Source organism: Gopherus flavomarginatus, chromosome 1 (genome assembly GCF_025201925.1).
Source record: "Gopherus flavomarginatus isolate rGopFla2 chromosome 1, rGopFla2.mat.asm, whole genome shotgun sequence".
Classification (NCBI taxonomy): Eukaryota; Metazoa; Chordata; order Testudines; family Testudinidae; genus Gopherus; species Gopherus flavomarginatus.
In genome coordinates, this window is record NC_066617.1 from 171,953,653 (window position 1) to 171,978,506 (window position 24,854).

General features: G+C 43.3%; 1 protein-coding gene across 1 annotated transcript in view; it reads right to left on the reverse strand.

The window, feature by feature from the left end:
* Nucleotides 1–13,230: 13,230 nt before the first annotated feature.
* Nucleotides 13,231–24,854, reverse strand: part of GUCA1C (guanylate cyclase activator 1C) — a 42,702-nt gene continuing 31,078 nt past the window's right edge. Inside the window, exons 2-4 of the mRNA XM_050962274.1 lie at nucleotides 22,633–22,782; nucleotides 19,091–19,178; nucleotides 13,231–13,361 (exon numbers count right to left, since the gene is read on the reverse strand). Of these exons, the coding sequence (XP_050818231.1) occupies nucleotides 13,231–13,361; nucleotides 19,091–19,178; nucleotides 22,633–22,782 (369 nt within the window). The remainder of the gene's footprint in view (nucleotides 13,362–19,090; nucleotides 19,179–22,632; nucleotides 22,783–24,854) is intronic.

The following is a 24,854-nucleotide window of genomic DNA, read 5'->3' on the forward strand; positions in this document are numbered from 1 at the left end:
CTCTCTGACATTCTTTCCACCAGATGTCAGGGTAGAGCTTATCCTGACTCTGCTTACACTTAGATAGGATGAATGAATGAGGGCAGGGTGAGTAGTAACAGAGTCAGAGAAATGGAAGAAGAATGGAAGATGAAAAAGGGAAATAAGGATCAAGAGAAAAGGATGGAAAATTGAGCAAACATTTAAAATTAAAAAAGGAGGCACTATACACTTGTGTATTTTACTTGCAAATTTATGCTTCTATGTAGGTCTAGGGGAAAATATAGAATGTTATTGGTGTGGGAGAGGAGGAGAGCTTTGGAATGCTACATGATTTGGGTTTCATTTAGGCTTAATCTTTCTCTACAAGATAGCACAAATTGAAGACCACAGGAGTCTCAATATCTGGTGGGCAAAGGCCTTTGAATACACCTGCTGCTGTGTTCCACAACAACTGACACCAGTGAGCTTTTATGGGGGGTATCCAATAACCCAGCCAACAGGTCAGGAATTAACTTAAATCTTTCCAACGTTTGCAGCTCAAGGCAGAACGACTTTAGGAAGCTCACACTTCCACTCTCTTTTCCTTGAGACTCTATTCTAATTAAAGCCCATCTACAAGGCAGGCCATGCAGTTGGTTTGTGACATCACAGTTCAATGCTGTGATGATGAATATGATGTTACAAACAGAGGATTATGATGTCAGGTGAGGCACCATAAGCATTAGGTGAACATTTAAGAAATAAGTTTCCAGCAATATGTCCCTAGTAACAAAAAGCATTACTCAGCCATCAACATGCAGAACATATTACTTAAGAGCAGAGTTCTCTTCAAGAACTGACTTCAAGTATGGTGAAAGATGATGAACCATGGAACAGAGGTCCTCGTTTTGCGTAATCCTGTTTAGCATTATAAGGAAATAATGGAAGAAGCTCCTCTGACCCTTTGCAAAATATCAGATTTGTTTTAAATAAAAATATTCAGGGCCATCCAGCAGGAGTTAGCAGCTCTTTAAAATTAAAACTGTTCATTGTATTTGGAATCTTTATGGATTTCAAGCTTTTCCAGATTAGAAATAATGCTTGTCAAATATACTGAAGTTAAAGGGAGATGAACTAGCTATAGAAGAACAAACATAACAAAAAAAACCTAAACTAGCGGCAGAGCCGTCCCTTGGGTACAGCGAATTGGGGCGACTGCTCTGGGCCCCACGCTTTGGGGGACCCCTTGGGCTGGTGCAATTGGCCGGCGTGGTTGGTCCAGGAAGTGATGGATTTGTTGCTTCTGCCCCGGGCCCTGCACCCCTCTAGGGACGGCCCTGACTAATTGGAACCTCTAAAGCTGCATGCCAGAGGAAATGCCTCAAAGGCAAAAGACGATCACTTCTATTGCTAGGGGGTGTGTGAGGGAGATAGAAGAAACGTGGGAATGGATACTGAAAATGAAACCCTAATGCCTAAAATCTGAAGCAAATGTAGTTTGTCTGAATACACTCAAAACCATGCCAATGCTTGTCATGAATATTTCATTGCTTTTAAAAGGAATGTATCATTACTGCCATCATTTTAGTGTTCTGAAAACTTTTCTTTCTGTATTTTTCCCTCCACCCTAGCCCACAGAAATGTAACACTGCATAAAAGGTTAATAAGATGCTGAATAAATCAGGAGCTTGACATATACTTCAGATGTTAGCATGGAGAGATTCTGTTCCCCTTTGAAATCAATGGCAGAACTCCCACTAATGTAACTAGGCTCAGGAAGGGGTTCCTATATACAGAAATATTTATCATTCTAAGTATACGTCATGATTTCCAAGAAAATCAGATCATTTAAAAATCTGTAATCAATTTATATATTCAAAGAAGAGCTGGAAGGTTAGATGGCTCAGAGGATTGGGGAAACAATGCCACATATTTCCCCCTTGATCAGTTGCCCAAATCCAGTCTAGATGGACTGGTGGCCTATGTAAAATGTATTTGGTGATTTCTGTTCAGTTCCCAAGTAGAGAGTTCTCCTTGTCACTAAAATCCCTGCCACAATTAGAACTAGCACACTCTTAGCAGCCTAAGAGGCAGAGTCTTCACTGGCTGCTGAAACTGAGCTATGTGGGACATTGGAGGAGAAGTTTGTTTTGTTGCTGCTGTACCCTGATCTGTCAATCGATAGAGGACGTCAGTCTCCAGCACTGCCAGTTTAGTAATGCTCATGAGAAATCAGTTCTTTGTCTGGCTACGCTGGAAGGAGGTCAGGAGACACTGGATGTAATTTAATTAGATGGCAACTTTATTTCTTAATGTCTGAGAGTATTTGGCAAATAAAACTGAACAGTGAAGGTAATTCCATAATCATTTACGTATACTCAGGGGGTTGCTGGCAGCCCTTCTCCTTACCCATCCTGCTCCACAGCCAACCCACTGCTGTGACCTGACCTTTCCCGCAGGCCCCGCTGTTCAAACAAGGGCTAAAGGAGGCTATAAATGAGGAGGAGTTGACTTCTTGCCATACCAGTCATAGAAGCCCCAAACCTTCCCTATTTCAGTTCTGTGACAGGGCTCTGCTCAACACGCTGGCACCTCCTGATGGTTGTCTTGGAGATTAGCTCCTCAGATTGGTATGCCCTCTCCCGATGGTGCCTAGCCCACCATTACGTCTGCTCTCTGACCTGCATCACTCCAGGGATCACAACATTCTCTTCATGACATGGCCTCTGCTGTGTCCCCCTTCTGGGGTTTAGTACGGCCACCCAACTGTCCAGCCACTTCCCCAGTGGTGAGTTGGGGGTCTGGGTCCCAACCCAGGGAACTTCTGAACCACAGTTACTTACTGTGTTCCTTTACCTCAACTACCGCTGCATTTCCCTAGGTCACTTCTCTGTGGTCACAGCACCCTACTCAGTCCCAGCAGCCCATCCTCAGCTCCTTCTCATTCCCAGGGTCCCCGTCTGCACTTCTCTGTCCAAGGTGCTACAGGGTTGCAGCCTACTAAGGATACTGTTTTCTCTCCTCAACCTTCAGGCAGCTACTGACTCTGCTCTGCCCTGTGGCTCTTCTTATATAGTTCTGCTGGACCCCAATTGGCTGCTCCTTACAGCCTCTCTCCTATTGGCCACTTCCACATGCAGCCTCCTCAAGGCTCTATTAACCCCATGAGTGACTGCCCCATCACAAACTCCTTTGAAGAATGCTTCCTTTAAATCCTTTCCCAATCTATTTTTTCTGATTGCCTTATTAATTCCCTATGGAGTACCTGCACTGGACATCTGCTGCAAGGAGGTGACAGCAATTAGCTTGGCTGCCTACCCCGCATATCTACTTGGGTCCCAGATGTATCCTGATGCTTTTTTTAATATAGACTAAAAATGTATCAACTCCAAAGTCTGACAGGTGGACCCCATCCTCCCTAAATAATTCTGGTGCCCCATAAGCTATGCCAAGATGAGAAATTATCAACCCTCACCCATGCCTTCTGTGAATTTGGCCACCTCCATGTTCACCTACCTCCTAGCCTTGTCAACGCATGGGAGTTTAAGAGCTCCTCGCCATGCCCTGCATTGCAACATGTCTGATCAAATAATTTTTACCCCTGGGAAAAGTTCCAGGATCTGCCCCAAGTCCTTCTTAGTTTTGATCATTAAATCAATCCTGTTACACATTCCCAAGCCATTTTCCACAAGGTGAACCACAATCATATCTGGTGCCTGCTTACAGGCCACCACAGTGTACAGAAGGGGCATTAGCTAGTCCCATAACATGCCCCTCCTCCCATGCCAGCTCAGGACTGCTTCACCATCAAGGCCCAGCTGTGAACCTCCAAACAACTTGGAAACCCGCCTATGTGCCCAATGAACAATACTGTCCCAGCAGATCCATACCACCCATATGTGCTTGCATCCTGATGCAAGCACAAAGACAAATTAACACCGATTCCCTACCTGGGGCTTCACCTATGTTTTGTATGCTTCAGAATACCAGTGCCTGAATTTCCCTGGCCCTCAGACCCAGCTGGGCCACTGCTGTTTCCTTCCTGATCCTGAATGAGTGGAAACCAAATTTATGTGCTGGAAGCTCCAAATTTGTTAGTCCCCATCTTAAAATTGTAACAAACAAGTACGTTGTGAGGGGATTCCTGTCACTGTGAATAAAGAGGGGCTCATACCTCCGTGGTCTTATTGCCATGTTTGCCCTCACAGCCTCCACAGGGCAGATCCTGGGCTTTCCACCCTCCTGTAAAATAATGTATTCACCCCATCCTGCTTGATCCATTTTTGACATCCTTAAGGTTAATATCATTGATCATCCCTCCCAACGTATATCCCTAGGTTCCAAAGCCCTTCCAGAAGACTCCTTAGAGGACCCAGGTACTAGCTCACTGATCCTAAAAGCTCAAAAAATCACAACCAGGAAGGCTGCCCTGAACAAGACCCCTTTGTGTCCACAACAACATATGTACTCTAGGCTCTGCACCGGATCCCTAAGCATATTGACAGCAACGGGATGACATGTATCCTGCCTAGAGTTGGTGCTTCAAGACCACTTTGCTAGAAACCTCTGAACTGAAAACCTGCTACGAAGATCTGGGTAACCATTCAGCCTACTGACAAATGTAAGGGCCAGTAGATGAGTGGAGATGGTTGATGACACCAGGTACTGCAGCCAGGTTGCTAATGACACCATGTACTGCAGCACCCAGTCCTCTGTAACCGCCATATCAGTGACAGGCCCTCCAGCTCCTAAAATTGAACAAAATCATTAACATTTCTCTCATAGCTCTGCAATCTTTGTGGAGCCATCAATCTCTGCGCTACACTGACAGCCATCTTATGCCAAGGTTCCACAGTGCTAGTGACATCTATTCGGCATCCTTGTTGGAATGTCCATCTGAAAATGAGATAATGCATCTGCTATGCCATTATCAACCCCAGGCACATATTTGGAAGAGAAACAGATATTAAAGCTTAAACATTTTTGTAAAAATACCTTTGCTGCCCTCATAGCTCTATGTGATCTGGAGGCCCAGGACTGATAACATGTACCAGATGCCATGATGTCACACCAGAAACGCACCCTTCATTAGCACAAGGTGTGGCTGTCAGCCTAAGCATACCTTAGTCCTAAAGCATATGGCTCCACTCTTCCAGAGGCCTTGCACAACCAAACACACCCTTCATTCATTAGCCAGAGTTTTGATTCTCCACTCTGTGGTCCCAACAATTGTAGACAGAAAGAATTCCTTAACTGTCCATTTCCCCAGACACCATTTGTGGCTCTTTTCTTGGCTTTGTAGGTCACCAGAAGCTGCCAAATCTTGAAAGAGGGAAGGACTGGATTGCCAAAGCCTGAGCATGCATGCAGACTGGCAAAGATGGCATGGCTTTGTCTAGACCATGGAGAGAAGTGCCTGATCCCAAGGGGAGATAGGCCCTCTCATTTGTTACTTTGCATAGGACCCCCTCAGAATCTTACCTCTACTAGGATTATTTTCCAATGAGAGATGATCAGTGTCCTTTTTTGAAAATGATTTTGTTTGTTTTTCATGAAAAATGTAGTATTTTTATTTTTGGAAACCCTTTACATCAAAAATATTGCTGCAATGGTTTTAGAAAATTTTAGACGACCAAAACCTGGATTTTATTAACCATTTTGGTAAAAATTTAAGACATTTTACATTTTAAAATAGTTCCACTTCAAACATTTTAAAATGAAAGTAACCTCTAAATTAGCATGAATATATATATATATTTTTTTTGACCAGCTGTATTTCTAATATAGCTTTGCCAGACATTGTGACCTAGGCCAAATGTTGTTAGAACAGTGTCCAATTTACATTGTAGCCTTGACTCTTACTAGCAGGTGCTCTCCTGCTAAAACATTTTTTGAACGCTGTCTTGACATGGTTAGTGTCACGCTGTATGGAGTAGCTCAGGCCCATGAGTGCCTACCTCAGGGAAGACTATCAAAACTGGACAGACACCCTAAACTGGTATTGTGTTCTATGATTAGAAGTCACCAAGCCAGTAATAAACGTGAACTCCTGAATCACTATAACAGTCTTACCATAGAGTCACAGACAGTCCCCCTTAGAGCCTCCAGTCTATCTTGCCACCCAGATAAACTGGACTTATGATAAATGGTCACTTCTACCAAAAATTACACAATATTCAGGTTTCTTCCAGTCTCAAGAGACCAGTCATTTACCCCAGATCAATTGGTACCCTAGATCAGTGGTTTTCAACCTTTTTGGACTCAGGACCCATTTGTATATTTATGGCCTATTGCAACCTAGTAAATAGTGTGGGGGTGAGGCCCTGGGATGGTTTCAGTTAGGTCCTGCCCCCTGAGAGGGTTCATTTCTGCCCAGCACTCACCCAACAGTGGTAGCTCCTGCAACTTCTCTGCTGTGAGGCTGGCTGGGCTTGGTTCTGAGCATTGCAACCTCTGGGTTGCAGCACTACTCAGGTTTGGCCACACCTTCCTGACTGGACCAAATTTGTGTGAGTGAAGTTGTGACTTGGCTCATGGGTTTGCAGTGCCAGTCACTCAAATATGACCTACCAGGATTCCCATTGTCATGATGGCTGGGTTAAACCTGAGTGGTGCTGGGACCAGTGAGGATGCAGTGTCCGTAGTAGGGAGGTAAGCCTATCCTGTCCTGTTGGACAGGAGCCACAGGAACTGAGACTCTTTGAAACATTCTGGCAACCCAATCTCGGGTCCTGACCCATGGGTTGAGAAACTCTGCCCTAGATCTTATAACAAAAACAACTGCTGAAGCCAATCCTGTAATAAGCGATCTGCAAGTTTTATTAAGTAGGGAAAAGAACGTTTTTAACTAGGAAAGTAAAGTATTAACTAGGAAAAAGGGGAAAAATGTTATTTTTCAAGTTAATGAAAGCAAGTATATGCACAGAAATGAGTTACCATCTTTGATTCTTAAAAATGCCAGAGATGTGGTAATCTGTCAATTCAAAATGTCTTTCAGGGCAGACCAAAGAGTAACCCCTGGGGATTTCTACCTTAGTTTAATGTTTCTGGCCCTGTAAGAGTTCAAAAAGCAAAGAAATGAACAATCTTCATGTCAAGTATTTTATTTCCTTCTTTTAGCATTCAAACAGATGGGACAAGGCCTTCTGCATGTACTTCTACATGGGTGGATGGGGCAGCTAACAAAACTTTTGTCTTAAAATGGCCCACTTAATTTTTGATGTCTGCCTGGATTAGCGAGGAGGACAATTTCATGCCTGGGTTCACAAGCTCAGAACAAACACTTTCAAAGTTATAAAGTAAAACTTACATATTTCCTTATAGCATGGAATACAGACATTACAAGTGACATTAATGCATGGAGCAACTTACAAACATTTAATAGATCTAAACACTAAATACACTCTTATAAGACTAATACCTATTTTGAACTATGAGTTTGTCAGTTCTTAGCTAATGCCTACAGCCTTGGCCAAAGCTGGCACTTGGTTTACTAGCATCACAGTTAAGTCCCATCTACATTAGGTAGCCAAGCTCAGCAGGAAATATGTTTGAGTGATGTTTGATTTTCAAATGCTTCTGTAGGTGGCGTTAGAGAGCATGATTGTGGTTTGTTTCTCTGAGTGAGGGAATGCAAGAACAAACATTCTATTTTTAATTAAAATGTATCTGCAAGTTGATGAAGTTGATCAGCTGGCTTAGTTAAAAAAAAGGCATTCAGCAAATTTTTTCCTTCAGGTTATGTTTTTGAGGTTTGTGGAGTGCATTGATTATAGCTAGAAAAACAAAACCAATGTCATTTTACACAGCTGAATGCCATACTGAGAAATCCTATCTTGGGTTTTAATTCAGCCTCGTTACACAGTCAATTCTGCTGACTCAGAGCTGGTCTCACACCCCTGAGAACGTAGCTATGCTGACCTACCTCCCAGAGTAGATGCTGCTGGGTCGATGGAAGAATTCTTTGGTCCACGTAGCTATCACCTCTAGGGGAGGTGGATTAAGGACAGTGATGGGAAAACACCCCTTATTGCAATAGTGTCTACACTGAATTACTACAGTGGTGCAGCTGCAGCATTTTAAGTGTAGACAAATCCTCAGAGACCCTTCTTCCTTCTGGGAAATAGCTGTTATTGTAGAGGTTCCTTTAGATCCTCAGAACCGGATTAGGCTTTCAATGCCACAACCTGGTACACTTATGCAAGGTTTAAGCTTTCTGGAAAGCATGGAGAGCTTCTGTTCCCCGTCATGGGTTATTTCTAGATAATCCAGTTAGTTTAAAAATTTACGGTGTGTTCCTTAGCTCATGTTCCTTAAACTGCAAGCTCTCAAAAATATAGATCGAAAAGAAGCAAATATTTACCTAACACCACCATCCCCCTTTGATAGCCTGGATGACATGGAATTCAGAGTTGAATCATTCCCGTGTGTGTTTATTTTTTGTATAAGAGAAAGTCAATAGAGCATTTGTAAAAACAAGATCTGGCATGCTTGGTTCAACTCTTTTGAAATATACTTCAGAGCTGACAATTGATACTGTGCAAACAACTCACATCCTAAGTTACTTTCTGGATCTCTTTTTCTGATAATTCAGTTGTCTTTTAAACCTTTCCACTTGGTCAATCCAGGGCCAATTCTATGAGCTTCTGCTTCCTTAAGCATCTTAACAAATTTCTCCTGGTTCCCAACATGCAGTCACCCTCACAAAGAGTTTTGAACATTTAGCTGCTAGTTGACCTGTGTGATAGAACCAATCCTGCATCAGGTCAAAAATGAAATGGAGGAGTTATATTTCTTGCACATAACATCAGGCTTCCTTCCTACCTCTTTGGGGATGTATGGATTTAGCATCAGGTGTACGAATATCACTTTAATGAACATGCAAATGCTTCACTCTAGAAAAAGTCAATTTCATTGTAGCTTTGCCTCGTAGACTTTCATAGACAAAATTAGCTGTTAGGTTCTCACTAAATTAAGTTATTGTGAGAAGATCACTGAAAAAAATTAAGATAGTAATTGAAGGGATTTATAAATTAGTTAAGAAAGGGGGATTGTAGCGCTGATTACCTTTGGTTGTTCCCCAAATGGAATAAGAAGAGCATAGATACATGAATGCATTTTAATATTAAAAAAGCTCATATGCAGAGAGCAAAGCTACCAAAGAAGCCACAGTTATACTGTCTGCTCAGTGAAGGCTTAGAAGCGTAGGTGGGGTTTGCCAATCCCTAGAAAATATCTAGGGCTCAGTCATGCAATTGCTCCATGCACGTGGAACCCTCACCTCTCAGTTGGACACACAGAGTGGCTACAAGGTGGTGACACATGGTTACACGGCTGGTTGTACCTATGTTCCCTCTCAGGTCTCATATCTTTATCTATCTCAGAGTGAAATTCTGCAATTGTCCCACTCTAAGGCCTTGTCTATGCTACACAGTTTTATTGCCAAAACAGTGGAAGTACACACACTGAAATGCTCCTCCTGCTGATGTAACTCCCCTGCTATACCAACATAAAATTACCTCAGCGAGAGGCATAGGGCTTATGTTGGTGCAGTTAAAACGCAGTGTCTGTGTAGACACTGTGTTCCTTATATCAGCTGTTGACTGTCATGCTTGTCAATTTCATAGCTCAGGAGCTGGGCTCCCACCCAGGCTCCCAGTTTGGGCTGCCTCTGGGCTCTCCACTCCCCGTCAGGAGCCCTGCTGCCCCCCGGGATTCCGGTTTCCTGTTGGCAGCACAGCCGGTGACCAGATTCCAGGTGTGGATCTCCCCACCAGAGGCGAGAAGCCCATGGTGGCTGTCCTGCTCCCAGGCTGGAGCAGGAAGGCAAAAAGCCCTGGGGGGCAGCTAGGCTCCCTGTGTGGAGCCACATGGAGCTCAGAGCCCTGGTTCTCAGCTCCCCTCACTGCCGCTTTTTCAGTCAGCGGAAGCACACCATCAACAGAAAGAGGGTAGTGTGGACATCAGCTGTTGCAGTAATTAATGCGGTGGCTGTAGTCGACCTAACATGGATAGTGTAGAGATAAGCTTAGACAGTGTCCTGGGCAACTGTGTTTACCAACAGATTCAACTGGGTTTGGCATGTGCAGTTCTTCCCTGCAGGAGTATGTGGCCAGTGGTGAATAGTTACCAGACAGCTGTCTTGAACCAAAGTATTGTTTATTTTAACAGTAGGAACAACTCAAAAAGAGCAAAAGGATTTTAAAACTACAAATAGTTTACACACATATCTGTCTTACCCAAACCCCTACCATACTCTGATGGTTACATAGACAGGTCTTGTTTTTTCAGATGTCCCCTGCAGGTGTCAGTCTCTGTCTGGTTCCCCCAAATAATTTCCCCCTATCCTAAAGAGCGTGTTCCTTTATAAACTGCTATAATTCTTTTGTGCTTCTGTGTAGTGAGAGTTTGGGACAAAATCGCTCTGGTAGGCTCAGCAGGAGATCAAGCCAGATGCCTCTGACATTGTCCTTTAACATCTCTCAAGTGTTTGCTGAGAGGTGGCTTATCTTGAGCTATTCATTGGCTTCCTGCTAGTTTTTCCTTACATTGCCCCTGTGATAAACCAGTATATCCATACCATAAACATTCCAATAACCAGATCAACAAACACTATTCATAGATTATTACAGTACAGCTCCAAATCCATCATAGGTGAGGCCCAGGGTCTTGACTTGCTATTGTAATTTGGCTCTGAGCAAACCTTTAGGCTGTCAAAATTGACACATTTTTCAGATGTCACCCAATTTCATTGCATGTACTAGATGAGCAGGTGACAAATTCAAGAGGGTGGAATCAATGGTAAATCTGTAGCCATAATGCATTTGTTTCATAGTGCACCTGTACATCAAATTGTCTTCTGAGCTGGCTAAAGGAAATATATCTTAAGCAACTAAGAAAAAGATTCTATATATGTATATACATACAAACCCTTGTACATGATCAAACATCTGAAGAACTAACGCAATGATGAGCAAAATTTTGAGATGGCAAATGAGCTGCAATATTTAGGCATAACAGAAAGAAGCTAATGTCCTGGGTTTCTGCTAGACAGTCCTTTAGTATTTGTACAGGACTTAGTACAGTGGGGTTCTGGCTCATTACTAGGTGTTACAGTAATACAAATATAATAATTGTAATAATCTTAGTGTATGATATTTTGGCATTTCAGTTTTTCATTTAAGTATTAGGCCTGATATGGACAGGGAAATTAGGTTGGCATAACTACTTCACTCAGGTGTGTAAAAAATCCACACCCTTGAGTAATGCAATTAAACCCACCAACCCCCAGGTGTGGACAGTGCTATGGCAAGGGGAGGGCTTCTCCTATCAACATAGATACTGCCTCTCGGGGGGAGTAGAGTACTGTCACCAACAGGAGAAGGCCTCCCATCAATGTAAGTAGCATCTCCACTGAAGTGCTAGAGCGGAGCCATGTCTACACTAGTACTTGTGTTGGCAAAACTTTGTTCACTCAGGGGTGTGAAAAATCGGTACAGCTGTGCCGCTGTAAGCCTGTAAGTGTAGACATGGCCTAAGAGTAGACCTGCCCATAGTTTAACAAAGATTTCTCGTGTTCATTATTCCTTTCATAGACCATAACACTCCTTGTGACCTGGTCATTTCTATCATGTATTTACAGTTAGATATAATAGTTAGGCAATTAAAAAAAATCTCCGCATAGTAAAAACCCCTCATGAAAAAGGTCACAATAGATATGTAGTAGTCAGTTTAAAAAAATAATCACTTCACTTGTTTAAGAATGCAAAACCTAAAAATTTCAATGTACTCAAATTGATTAAATAACACTATTAACACCAAACTTTGTGTGTTAAATCAAAGCCTATTTTGAATTATAAATGCTCTCAAAAGAGTCTAAAACCAGAAATATCCCATATCATTTTTTTCAAACCCACTTTTTTAGTCCTTAAGTTGGAAAAAAAATGAGACTGATGTTGACATAGTAATGTGTCTATAATGAATAAATAGATGATTTTAAAGTTCTAACCCATCAGCAGTCTCATTTATCATTCCATTTTTTGGAAGGGAAATAAAAGATTTAAATGTCAAAGATAGAATGTCAGGACTGTTTATAATGTCAAGTGTTGCTTGTTGCATACCCTGGCTGTCTGCTGTATTGATCAAACCAGCAACTGGTATAATAATTACAGATGATGTGGCACATATTATGTGCAATTGGACACAGATTTGAAGTGAATTTGGGAGAAAAACATTTTCATTTTCAAGCCTTGATAATTTTCCTTTATCTATGTGGTGCAATAGCCCATGCAAGCATTAACGTGCATGAAGCTGGTGCTTTCAAAAGAAACTAGCACCGGTGTCATGCCCCATGGTATGATCAGCCAATGAGAATTTATTCTTATAATATAATGCTTGTAATTTGATAACTGTTGCAGATTTGAGAGAGACTCAGTCCTCAGTGCAACCAGAGGGAACTATAATTCTGCCTCTGCAGTCTGCTCATGAAGTTTCTTTTCAGCTAAGGCAACTAATCTTATTATTTATAAAGTAAAATTGTGGGGGTTTTTTAAACTGTCTTCTGGACTTTTTAATAATTGCTCCATATGGAGCTGTGTTACTCGACAGTTCCAAAGGCTAATGAATTGATTAATGGTTGCATTAAGATTAAGGTGAGATGAAAACTAGGTTTAATAAGCCCCCCATCGAATATCAAAGCATTAAGTCACTTTAATTTACAGATGTAATAAAACCAAGAACAGCTTTTCCAAATGGATGTTTATCTCTGGCACAGTAAGCTGATTGAGGTGTTTCCGAGATAATCCACTCCTATTTTAAGCTTCATTCATAATTGATACAGATAGAAGCCAATCCTATCTAATGGTTTAACACCACATTGTAAATTGTAGGTTAAACAACCTGTACTTAAAAGAAGCAATTCATTAGCTGAAGGTCTTCTGCAAAGGTTACTTTTTGTACTGTTGTCAGTGTTTATTCATTACTCTGAAAGGTGTTGAAAGTGATCAGAGATGCTTGTTGTACTGCAACAAATAGATTTACTATTGTGTGCAGATAAAGTTTCATGTTCAGTGGCTGCAGCATCCATTGACAAGAAGAAAAAAAAGGTCTGTACTCAAGGGTGAAATCTCTAAAGTGACAATTATTCCTGGACTTTGACATCAGCGACTGTCTATGCAGAGCTTGGAAGATTTAAAGCTCTGTGAAAGTACTAAATATTATCTTCCCTCCAATATCCGTGGTGTCACAGACCCCGCTCAGGGTCAGAAAACCTCAGATGCTGTGCCGCCTTCCACTTTGTATCACTTTAAGTACATTGGAAAGGTCAAAACTTTTTGAAATCAGTTCCAACAGGTTCACGTCGCTTTCCACACCATTGATAAACTCTTCTAATGTCAGTTCCCCTAAAATGAAATAAAATGCAGTTTAGAAACTGGACGTCAGAGGTTATTAGACCGCTCTTAGCCTTGTTGTAATAATTGGGCTTACAAATTTACCCCACTTGTGAGCATCACTGTTGGAAAATGGATTAAAATTTATAAAATGTCACAATAAATGTTGATGAGAAAAGGTGCAAAAGGGAAACAGAAAGATGGAATTAGTCCAAACAAAAAAAGACCGACTGATATAACTCAAGGAGTGTGTCAAGATCATGCCTGGTAAACAAGAGGCGTGTGGGACTGGAAATCAATGAACCAAAACTGATGTGTCAGAAATGGGCCTTATTGGTGGACAAATAATGAGTTGATGAGCTGTTCTGTCCATCAATCCCTTTTGGGAGCCTTAAAAGAAAAAAACTTTGGAAGGGAAATTAGAAAAGAAGCAGAAAAGAAGCTGTCCACTGACAACCTCTGCAGTGAGCTTAACCATCATGGCTAACCCTCCCACCATCTCCAGGGACCCCAGGATCTACTGTAATGCTGTTGAGCATTTGTCAACCTGATATCGAGAAATGCCCTGACCAGACCAGGCCTTGAGAGAAATTAAGATGACATCACCACTTCCACTGACTCTGGCTGAATCCCAACCACCACTTGGGCTGTAAAAGACTGTCACCTCCCTCTGCCCCATCCCCCTTCTTTATCCTTTTCCAGCCACACCTAATTTCTTCTCTTCTATTCCTCTACTTTTTCCTTCTGTCTAATAAGAGTCTAGCTTAGTTGGCCATTTTGCAATACCACTGTAAACCTGTGACCAGAAAGGCAGCTAAAAGCAATGCCCTAACAGCCTGACACAGGTCCTGGATGCCAGGTCTTAGAGTGGCTCAATAGACCTTGTGCCATGCCTGTGTTTTTCCAGAAGTGAGGTTGCAAGTGAAAGTCAACACCAGAGATAGAAGCTGCATCTTCTATCTTTGCTGTTCTTTTCTCTCCCCTTTAGCGTGTTTGTCTTGTTTTGTCTGTCAGGAAATGGGATCCAACTTTATAACGGTAACTCCAGTCCAACTAACTTCTCTTTTCCCCCAAAAGGGCAGTTGTTACCATCTTTAATACCACCTAAAAAACTGTTGAAGAAAAGGGTTTTCTTTTAAAAGCTTCTAGCCAAAGGGAAAGAGAACAAGGCATGTCGTTGAAATGAAAGCTTTACTTCAGTGGTCCCCAACCTTTTTTGTCTGGCGGGCTCTGGATGACGAGCCACCGAGGACCATGGCCAGCGGACAAGCATCCACCGAAATGACACTGAGAAGCAGCAACATCAAGAGGCGTTGCCGCTGAAATGCTACAGAAAATCGGCAGCATTTCAGAGGCATAACCTCTTGATGACACTACTTTTTGGTGGCATTTTGGCAGTGACGCCTCTTGACGTTACCGCTTTTCGGTGGCATTTCCGCAGATGCTTGTCCGCGGGCCAGTACGTGGGCACAAATAGATGCCCCAGCGGGCGCCATGGGACCCGTGGGCACTGCATTGGGGACCACTGCCTTACTTAATAGCTCACTCTTCAAAGGCAGTGACTGTTTTTCCTTTTTTCCTGTATTTTTAATAAATGGTTTAAACGATTGTTAATGATGTGTTTGCCATAGCACTAGGCAAGCTGAGGTGCCTGTATACCAAACCCCGAACCTTGTTTAATACTGTTTAATGTGGGGAGAGACTGGGATATGTTAACTCCTTTGACTCTTTGGACCCATAGGGTCCATCTAAATTAACACAACACCCAAGGGATGGCTGTTTTCTGTGAGTTGGGTCCCTTGTTGTTTTGCTGTTCTGTCTCACTCAAGATCTGAACAGAGATCACTGGGAGTATGGAACTGGCATTGCCTACCCTGCCTGTTTTATTTCAAACTCTGAAAATCAGATCATAGGTAGTTTTTGTCTGTTACAGAGGAGCTAATCAACCACAGCTCCGACTGAAGTCAATGGCAGCTATGAATGCTCTGCATTTCCTGGGAGGGAAAAGGCCACTAGTGAAAGCTGCATAAAAGCAAAACTTAACTGCTCTATAAAGGAATTGATAACACTTATGCAGGCAAGCTCCTCCAAACTATGGTGTTTACAGTTAGCTGCTGCACAGTGACATCTATTCTCAGCTCTAGTAATCAGTCCTGATGTATTTGAAGCCTGTGTTGTAACTGGACACTCAGAGCACAAATATTGATTAGATAATGACAGACTCATGTGAAGTGCTCCAGATTTCCAGAGTCTGTGCTGAACACCAGAATTAAAGACAGTGTTGAGATGCAGCTATCAGAACTAGGAAGAAACAGTTTACTTTTAGTTTGATTTTCTACCGTCAGACGCGCTGGAGCACCTCCTGCAAAATGCTAGGCCCGAATCCTGGTCTGATTGCAATGTTATTTACAGATTCTTTTTGCTATGGTTAACTGATTACAGTCCAATTGCTACATAAATCAGTTTCATTAACAGCAGAAATATAGGAATAAATTTTAAGAATTCAGTATAGGATTTTCAAGAGAGCCCAGTGATTTGGGGCCACGAGTTTCACTGACTTTCAGTGGAACCTGTGCTCCTAACACTTAGGCTTTTTTGAAAATCCCATGATTACACTTAATTTAATCTCACTAGCCCTACTGTTGAAAATTGACCAGCTGGCATTAGATATTAAAGCAATAGAATCCTGAATTATGCTGTCAATTGTGTTATAACTCTTACTATGTATTCAGATAGCCACGCTGCAGTGAACCCACTGCATTATCATGTGCAGTAAAATTGCCCAGTGGTGCTTAGTGATCTCATCAGGAAAATCCTTATAAGCAACAGAAGTGGCCATTTGGAGCCCTGCTGTTTGGGAGACCCCATAATCCTATAATGCCTTGGAAGTTACAAGCCATCTTTGAAAACTAATTCACACCTACCAGGAACAGGAGAAACAGCAAATTTTCCCTCACAGGCTTCAGCAACAAAGTCAAAGACCAGTCTCAAGTGTGTTGATGCAGTTTAGTTAGTACATGTCTGCTCTAGAACAGTATATAAAGATATACTACAGTCTGCAAAGAGCATTTCCACCCTTGTCTCACATGAATAGTCTACATTGTATTAATGGGTAGCCTCATGTATAAGCTGGCAGGCGGCAGAAACTGCCATTCAGGGAGCTTCACACTAGAAGGGGACCTTGCAGGAAGGCAGAGAGTTGGAGTTCTGTGCATGGTGTTCACTCCTCCTCCGTACATCACACCACCATTATATAATCATTGTGTGAAATGGGAACTGAGCCAGTATGCTGGGCTTTTTTCACGCTGCCCCACTTCCTCTGTGGTGATCCCCTTTTCAGTCCCAGCCACTTCTGCTACCTTCCATCCCCTTGCCTGTAGCCTGCCCTTGGCTTGGCTATTCTACAAGGTGGGACCCTTTGTCTGTTGCCTCTTCATATTACCTTCTACATCTTTTTCTCTCTTTCTGCACTTCCCATCCTTCATACTGGCCTGCTCAAGTCAATCCTCCCTCTGCCCCCAACCAGTCTGCCCTGATCTATCTCCTCCCCACCGCCAGCCAACCTGTCCGAATTTATAACAGTTGTATGAACACTCAGCTATATGCATGTGAGAATATTTTAATTATAAGTAGGAGGGAGGGAGGGGATAGGAGGTTACATCATGAGATCCCCACTGATTGGGACTCCAGAGGGCCACTCACTCCAGGCAATCACACATTTAAGTCTCACTGAACTCAGTAGGACTTTCGCCTGCATAAGAACTGCTTTCATTATCAACCCACAACCATGGATTATTCCTATTTTAGTATGAGGAAAGGCATCATTCAACATTTCTCTGTGTCTTACAGGGATTAAATGCAGGGGGAGTACAGCTTCCCTCCTTGGCTAAAATTGGGATGCGGGGGGTAGGAGGGAGAGCTGGTTCCTCTTCTCAAGCTGGGGGAACCCTGTTCCCTTACAGCTTATCTATTGTCACTGTCTGAGAAGGGACTAACCTTGGAGGGGACATGGGTGCATCATGAGGGGCGGTTGCCTGAGCACATTCTAATTCACAGCATGCCACCTCATTGATAGGAACAGGCTATTGATATTATATTTTTAGTTGCAGGTCTAGCTCAGATATATATTTTCTTGTAATGAATAGATGTTTATAACAGAAACAAAATTAAGCATAACAATATGATTGATTGTAGAGTCCAGAACATTGGCATTTGACATTTGGAGCCTGGAATCTGAGTTCTGACAAAAGATGAGCCAAGTGACAGGAAAAGTGCATCCAAGCGGATACTATTTATGATTTGTAAATACTGCATGCGGGTTATTTTTAAAGGTAAACGTTAGTTACGAACAGCTATACAATAAAAACCTGATAATGCATGGCCTTGCTACATAATATTTTCTTAATATTGCTGATTTGTCAGCAATTGTGGTAATAGTCACACAAATGTTATGTGATTGCTACTGGGAGGGCGATGTGGTCTGCCTGATCACCACTGACAGGAGAGGTGACCACAAGACACTATTAAGATGTGGCTCAAATTATGAAGTTTGACAACTTCATATTATAAACATTTGCCCCAACTCCAAATGGTGGATCAAGATTTTAGTTTCCAAATGCATTTTCAATTCTATGTTGTCTTGTGATGCACAATATTTTAGAAAAAAACAATATGGGGGCCCTACAGCCATTATGTGCATGTAAGTCAATGGGCCTGATGATACTTTCTAGTTCCGGGATGGGCAAACTTTTTGGCCCAAGGGCCACATATGGGTGCGGAAATTGCATGCAGGGCCATGAATGTAGGGCTGGGGCAGAGGGTTGGGGTGCGGGAGGGGTGTGGTGTGCAGGAAGGGGCTTAGGGCAAGGTGTTGGGGCACTGGAGTGGTGCGGGGTGTACAAGGGGGCTCAGGGCAGGAGGCCGGGAGCTGGGGTGCAGGAAGGGTGTGTCAGGGGGCTCAAGGCAGGGGGTTGGGATGCAGCAGGGGGCTCAAGGTTAGGGGGCTCAGGGCAGGGGGTTGGGTGCAGGAGGGGTGCAGAATGTACAAGGGGGCCCAGGGCAGGGGGTTGGGGTGCAGGAGGGTTCTGTATGTGGCAGGGGGCTTAGGGCAGGGGGTTGGGGTGCAGCAAGAGGCTGGGATGTGGGCTCTGGCCCGGCACCGCTTACCTGGAGCAGCTCCAGGGTGGCAGTGGCACGCAGCGGGGCTAAGACAGGCTCCCTGCCTGCCCTGGCCCCACGCCACTCCCAGAAGTAACCAGCACCACGTCCCTGCAGCCCTGGGGGAGGGAGGGCAGAGGGCTCCACGCCCTGGCCTCATCTGCAAGTACCTCCCCTAAAGTTCCCATTGGCCACAGTTCCCCATTCCCGCCCAATGGGAGCTGCGGGGACAGTGCCTGCAGGTGAGGGCAGTGCACAAAGTCCTCTGTCTCCCTTCCCCCAGGGGCCGCAGGGACTTGGTGCCAGACACTTCCAGCAGCTGCGCAGGGCCCGTGGCGCCACAGGAGTGGCAATCCCATGGGCTGGATCCAGCCCACAGGCTATAGTTTGCCCACCGCTGCTCTAGTTGATACAACAGTTGAAATCAGGAGTAACTCCTCTGACGTACATGTAAATGAGAGAAGAAGGAGGTCTACTACTACTGCTAATCACTTCAATCTTTGTATGCATATATATTCAATATTCCCCCCATTCCTCCCAGAAAAAACAATGACAAAGTCAGGTGAAGAGGTACAGACTCTTACCATCATTGTTTACATCTATCTTCTGAAATACCATGTTTGTGAACTCTTCAGGAGTCATACCCTGGTTGCCATTAATAGCCTGGATAGCCTGAAAACACAAATAAAGGAAGAGTTTTCAGGGTTTGCTCCCTCAAACTAAGAAAGGACGCGGCAGCAACTGGGGCACTTGGCTATGACACTTCAGCTTAACAATCCATTTGAGCCACTAAAAGAAACAGCTATGGATTCAAGTAAATCTTCAGTAATGAGGATTGGAAATTTAATTATCATAACAGAGCCTGAAGAATTATAGACCTAATTTACATACCATTAAAGGTCCTGTCAAATCATGTGACACCTCAATTCTGAATCACACTTTAGATTCCACAGCAGGACTTGTATCCTGCCCTAGAGAATTCTATGGTTTGGATGATGCATAATGTTCTGTGCAATTTTAAAAAAACAACAACTATATTTTACACAGTGGAATGAACATGGTGAGAATATTTATGTAACTTTCCTGTTGAAAAAAAAATTTTTTTTCAGTGATCACAAATAAATGTCAGACTGATAGCCCTGGATATTGAAGGCCTTTACTTATCCTCCAATTGAGTTAAACAGAAGCTTCTTTACCACTTTCTTGTTGGTGGAGGGACTTGCCCCTAGGAATGAAAATGCAAAGGTTGCAGTCTTCTCTGCTAAGATTGTCATTTAGTGCCAGTTGTGATGTGATGTAGAAGTACTGCCCACTAATAATGACTGAAACTCCAGTTCCACAATGCACTTGGCAAATGCTTAAGGCATCTGCTGAATCAGGCCTTAGAGTTACTCCTATAGCTGTTGATCCAATGGTAGAAGAGAATTGAGGCTATGATATTAGCCCTTTATTTCTGTTCCTAATTAGGGTGACCAGACAGCATGTGTGAAACATAGGGGTGGGGTGGAGTGAGAGGTAATAGGTGCTGATATAAGAAAAAAACCCAAATATTGGGACTGTCCCTATAAAATTGGGACATCTGGTCACCCTCTTCCTAAATCATCTCCAAAGAGATTTTGTTGAATGTTTTAACTCAAATGACTCCTGATTATATGGAGATATATGTATCTTATAGAACTGGAAGGGACCCTGAAAGGTCATTGAATCCAGCCCCCTGCCTTCACTAGCAGGACCAAGTACTGATTTTTTGCCCCAGATCCCTAAGTGGCCCCCTCAAAGATTAAGCTCACAACCTTGGGCTTAGCAGGCCAATGCTCAAATCATTGAGCTATCCCCCATTGCCCCGCAAGTTTATAAATAATAATACAATCTATAAATCCCAAGCATTATATCTGAATATATTTCAGTATATGGTTTATTTGTAATGATTAGCTATTGATTATTTATTTGTGATTGGTCATGTAAATCTCTTCACTGACTGGATGGCACTTATGAAGAGGCAGGGGAGGACTCAGGCATTTCAAAATGCCTGCAAATTTGCAGGCAGTCATAGGAGTATATGTGAGACTTGTTTTCCATGAATATTTTTGCAAACCAAAAAAAGTCATTGGACAAATATTTGCTGATCATGAAGTAGAAAGATTAGCGTTCATCTCTAATCACTGCCACCCAAGATTCAATCTAGCAACAGAGATGAAAAGTCAACATCTCAGGGTAAGTAAAATGCTGTCAATCAAAAAAGTGGCCTCACTACCACTGTGCTGTCTGTATCAATGGGCTAAAGCCACAAAGTATGGCTCTTTAATTGTAAATGATGCCAACAGACTCATTAAACATAAACGCTCAACAAATTTGCTGTGTGATATAACCAGCTATGGATATAGACATTGCCACATTCCTAATGGTACAGAAAAATCCGATGTTAGAGTTTATTATTACTTTTATCCTAATATTGAAATTTAAAGTGTATCATATCCAGCATCTGCTGTGGGAATCTGACCAAGACTGTCCTTGCCTTGAGCTATTTTATGGGCAATACTTTAATTAATAGCCAGTCTTTAAGAATAGCTATATGAATTAGTCTGCATTCATCTGATCATACTTCAAATTACATTCAATTTTAGCATTCTACATGAACCTACTGAAGCTTTGGGTAGAAGGCAGAACACTTTATCACGGTTAATTGTAGTGTAGTGGTTACAGCAAGGGAGCAGGACTTTATCATTTTACATTCACATCTTAGGTTTACACTGGTTCAGCTTTCCTGTGTAGGGAATACTTTGGTTATTACTGCACAAAGTGAGTGGTACAGTTAAGCTGATGCAAACCAAAGTGTGGACAATCTTATTTGGCATAAGTGATTTATTTTAGTTTATGTTAAATCAATTGGCAACTGGATTAAGTTAAACTAAAGTAAGACATTCAAACTGAAATAAGAATGTCCACACCGGGGGTGTGCTGGCTTTAACTCTTGGTTTAAAAATCATTGCAATTTAAATCATTGCAATTGCCCTGGTTAGATAAAGGCCAGCTCACAGAGTCTGCACCTTAGTTTCCCCAGCTACATAAGACGTGTAACACCTATATTAGAGAAGTGTAAGATTCAACATGAGCCAGTGAGTGATCTGGGCCTCTCTTCTTCCTCTCTTCAGAGCAGCTCAGAAGTATGAGGTCCAGCAACTTCCTTCTTGCCAACATATGGCTAACCTAACTACCACATCTTGCCTTTCTGGTAGTAGACCTTGAAAGGGTCCCAGCTCTTCTGGAAGATACCAGCCACTCATCGGCAGCAGCAACGAATCAGGAGAAGACTCATGTTGAGTCTTCATTTAGATTGTATGCTCTTTGGAGCAAGAACCTTGTCCTACCTGTCTGTAAAGAGTCCTCCTATACTTTTGATTTGTTTTTAAGACAGTTTCATAAGTTTGCAAAGCACCTTAAGTCATTTTAGATGAAAGGAACTATTTAAATGCAAATTATTATTCATCAGAGTTGGTTGAATGGGGAAATAATTTTGCATATAATTTTTAAATTGTTTGGTTCCATGAAATTTTCTGAATTTTTATAAAAAATTATATCATAATAATTTTGAGGTTCTTCCACAACATTTCATTAAATTTACCAAAACTGTATTTGCTTACTGATAACTGAGTTTTTAAACAAAAGTAACTGCTCCGAATACTATTTCAATAAAAGTTGATATTGTGGAAAATTTCACAAAAATTGGGAAATTGTGATAGCATCATTTTTTGTGTGTAAAAAGTTTACTTTGAGAATAGGCCACTGTTCCATGAAAAAACTGGTTCAAAAAAGTTGATCAGCTCCATTCATTATGCTGGTACAGGTTTTTTTATTCAGTATAGTGCAGTTTATCAAAATAATCTCTCTACTGTAAAGAACTGATTTATAGTATTTCTCTTTGACTCAAGTGGTACACCTGGAGGATAAGGCTTGAAGTAAAATACTCAGATACATATATCTCAACAAGCATAAATAATGGTGAGAACATCTGCAACCAGAATATTTGGTAAACTGTAGTTGAATAATTTATGTTACACGGCAAATCACTCCGCCAAAGGCAATGTGCTATGTTAAATGGACTTGATACTGTATATAACTTGCTTACCGTGAATATGCTTAGGAGTTCCTTTTTGTCAATAGATCCGTTTCCATCAGCATCATATAGCTTAAAATACCATTTCAGTTTTTGGTCGATTTTCCCTCGTATAACCAAATTTATTGCGGCTATAAACTCCAAAAAGTCTATAAATCCATCCTAAGGAAGATTAAAAAAATAGTGTTTAACAAGTAAGATCTGCTTTCATTCTGGCAGCAATCTTGCATAAGCGGGTCATCTAATACAATATAATATAAGCTCATTTATAAAGCACCTTGCTGTGAAAATCTTCCATGGCATTTGAAAAGGATAATACACAGCTCAGCCTAAATCAGTGTGGAAAAGAGCCTTAGTACATAGCATATCCTCCCCTGTGAGCCATGGGGCAGCTCTGTGCTAAGCAGCTGATACTGACATTGTCTGGACTGGACTACAAAAAATGGCTTCTCAATATACTTCCATGCCCCAAAGAGGAATTCCAGCAGCCTGTCGCCACTGGTACTAATGATCCAAAATGACGCTCATTAAAATGTGTATCTGCTTCGAAAAAGTGATTGAAAAATGACATCTTCATACCCAGCAGACCTGCTCCCTGTGGTGTTCATGTGGCAAACTCTACCAGTAAAACAGTGTAAGGGTGGGTATCTCCCCTTCTCCTCCCCTCCCCTTATGAATTCTTTGTCCCACCATCCTACTGTTTACCTGCTGCTTCACCACTCACGTCCCCCAGAGATCCAGAACCAATTCATTTTCTGACTGCTGCCTACTTATAAAGGAACAGTAGTAGTCAGGGGTGGCTCTAGCTTTTTTGCTGCCCCCAAGCACAGCAGGCACGCTGCTTTCGGCGGCTTGCCTACTCCCCGGTCCCGCAACTTCGGCGTACCCGCTGCTGAATTGCTGCCAAATCTGTGGGACTGGCGGAGTTCCCGCAGAAATACCACTGAAGGCAACCCGACTGCCGCCCTCACAGGGACCGGCAGGCCGCCCTCCGCAGCTTGCCGCCGCAGGCAAGGGGAGCACTGGTGCCTGGAGCCACTGCTGGTAGTAGTGATACAACACAGAAAGCTTTGAGTATTGCCTCAGCAGCGACTGACAGGCCCAGAGCCAGCCAGAGTGCATGAACACCACCACTGCTAGGTAGACTAGCAATTGCAAGACTTTGGAGAGCTGAGGACACAAGTGGGAGATCTAGAGGCAATTTCACTTTGGAGGTGGGGAAAAAGGGCAACGACTTGATCTCTCAGTGGGAGGTCATTGTTACAGGACATTGGGGCCAAGAATTTAGCTTTAACTATAACGCTGGATATTGTTTATCCACATAAGTGTCCAATCTCTCTTCGACTCCAGCTAACAAATTTTGGAACAGCTATAAAAATCTGATGCTTCAAAATTTAAACCAGTCTCTTACTATTGGATTAGGAAGAGATCTTTGTGGGGGACTGTAGTGAGGCAGTGTGGCTCCCCTCCGGCCCAGAGGAGGAAGAGACCAGCCGGAGGCCAGAGTGGGCGGGGCTCAGGAGTTCTGAGCCCGCCCCTCAAAGGGTCAGGCGCCGACTCGGAACTATAAAGGCCGGCCCTCACAGCTCAGTCAGGCCCCAGCCGCTGGAGAGAGCAGATGTCCCGCAGGGAGCTCGAGACTGGGAAACTCCTGTGGCCCAGGGGAGCCGCCCAGACTGGCCTGAGTTCCCCAGTGTACGCTACCTGGAAGAGCTGCCGGAGCTTCCCCGCGCCCGCTACCCAGAGGAGCCCCCAGAGCTTCCCCGCTCCTGCTACCCAGAGAAGCCCCCGTAGCTACCCTGGGCCGACTATCTGGAGGAGTTCCTGGACCTACCATCCAGCCCTGGCCGCGACGAGCCCATGATCATGGACCCTGCAGAGGCTGACATTAGGACCCAGGTAGGTCCCGAGGGGAAGTACGGAAGTAGCCCGGGGGCAGCTGACCCCAGTCTGGCTGCAGCCTTACCAGAACCTATGCCAGTGTGTTGCAGCCAGGATCCCCACTGACTGAGCAGCGGGTCATTAGCCGCTGCTAGGGCCCTGGGCTGGGACGCAGTGGAGTGGGAGGGCCTGCGTCCCCCCTGCCACCCCACTCCGGGGTGGCAGACTCCCCCTCTCCCTGGCCTGCTGAGGCCGAAGCCAGTGTTTGCTGCCCCACCCTGACCTAGGGCTAGGCCTTTAACTGTTATTGTTGCTCAGCCCTGCCCAAGGCCTGAGCCCCTTGCCCTGCAGGG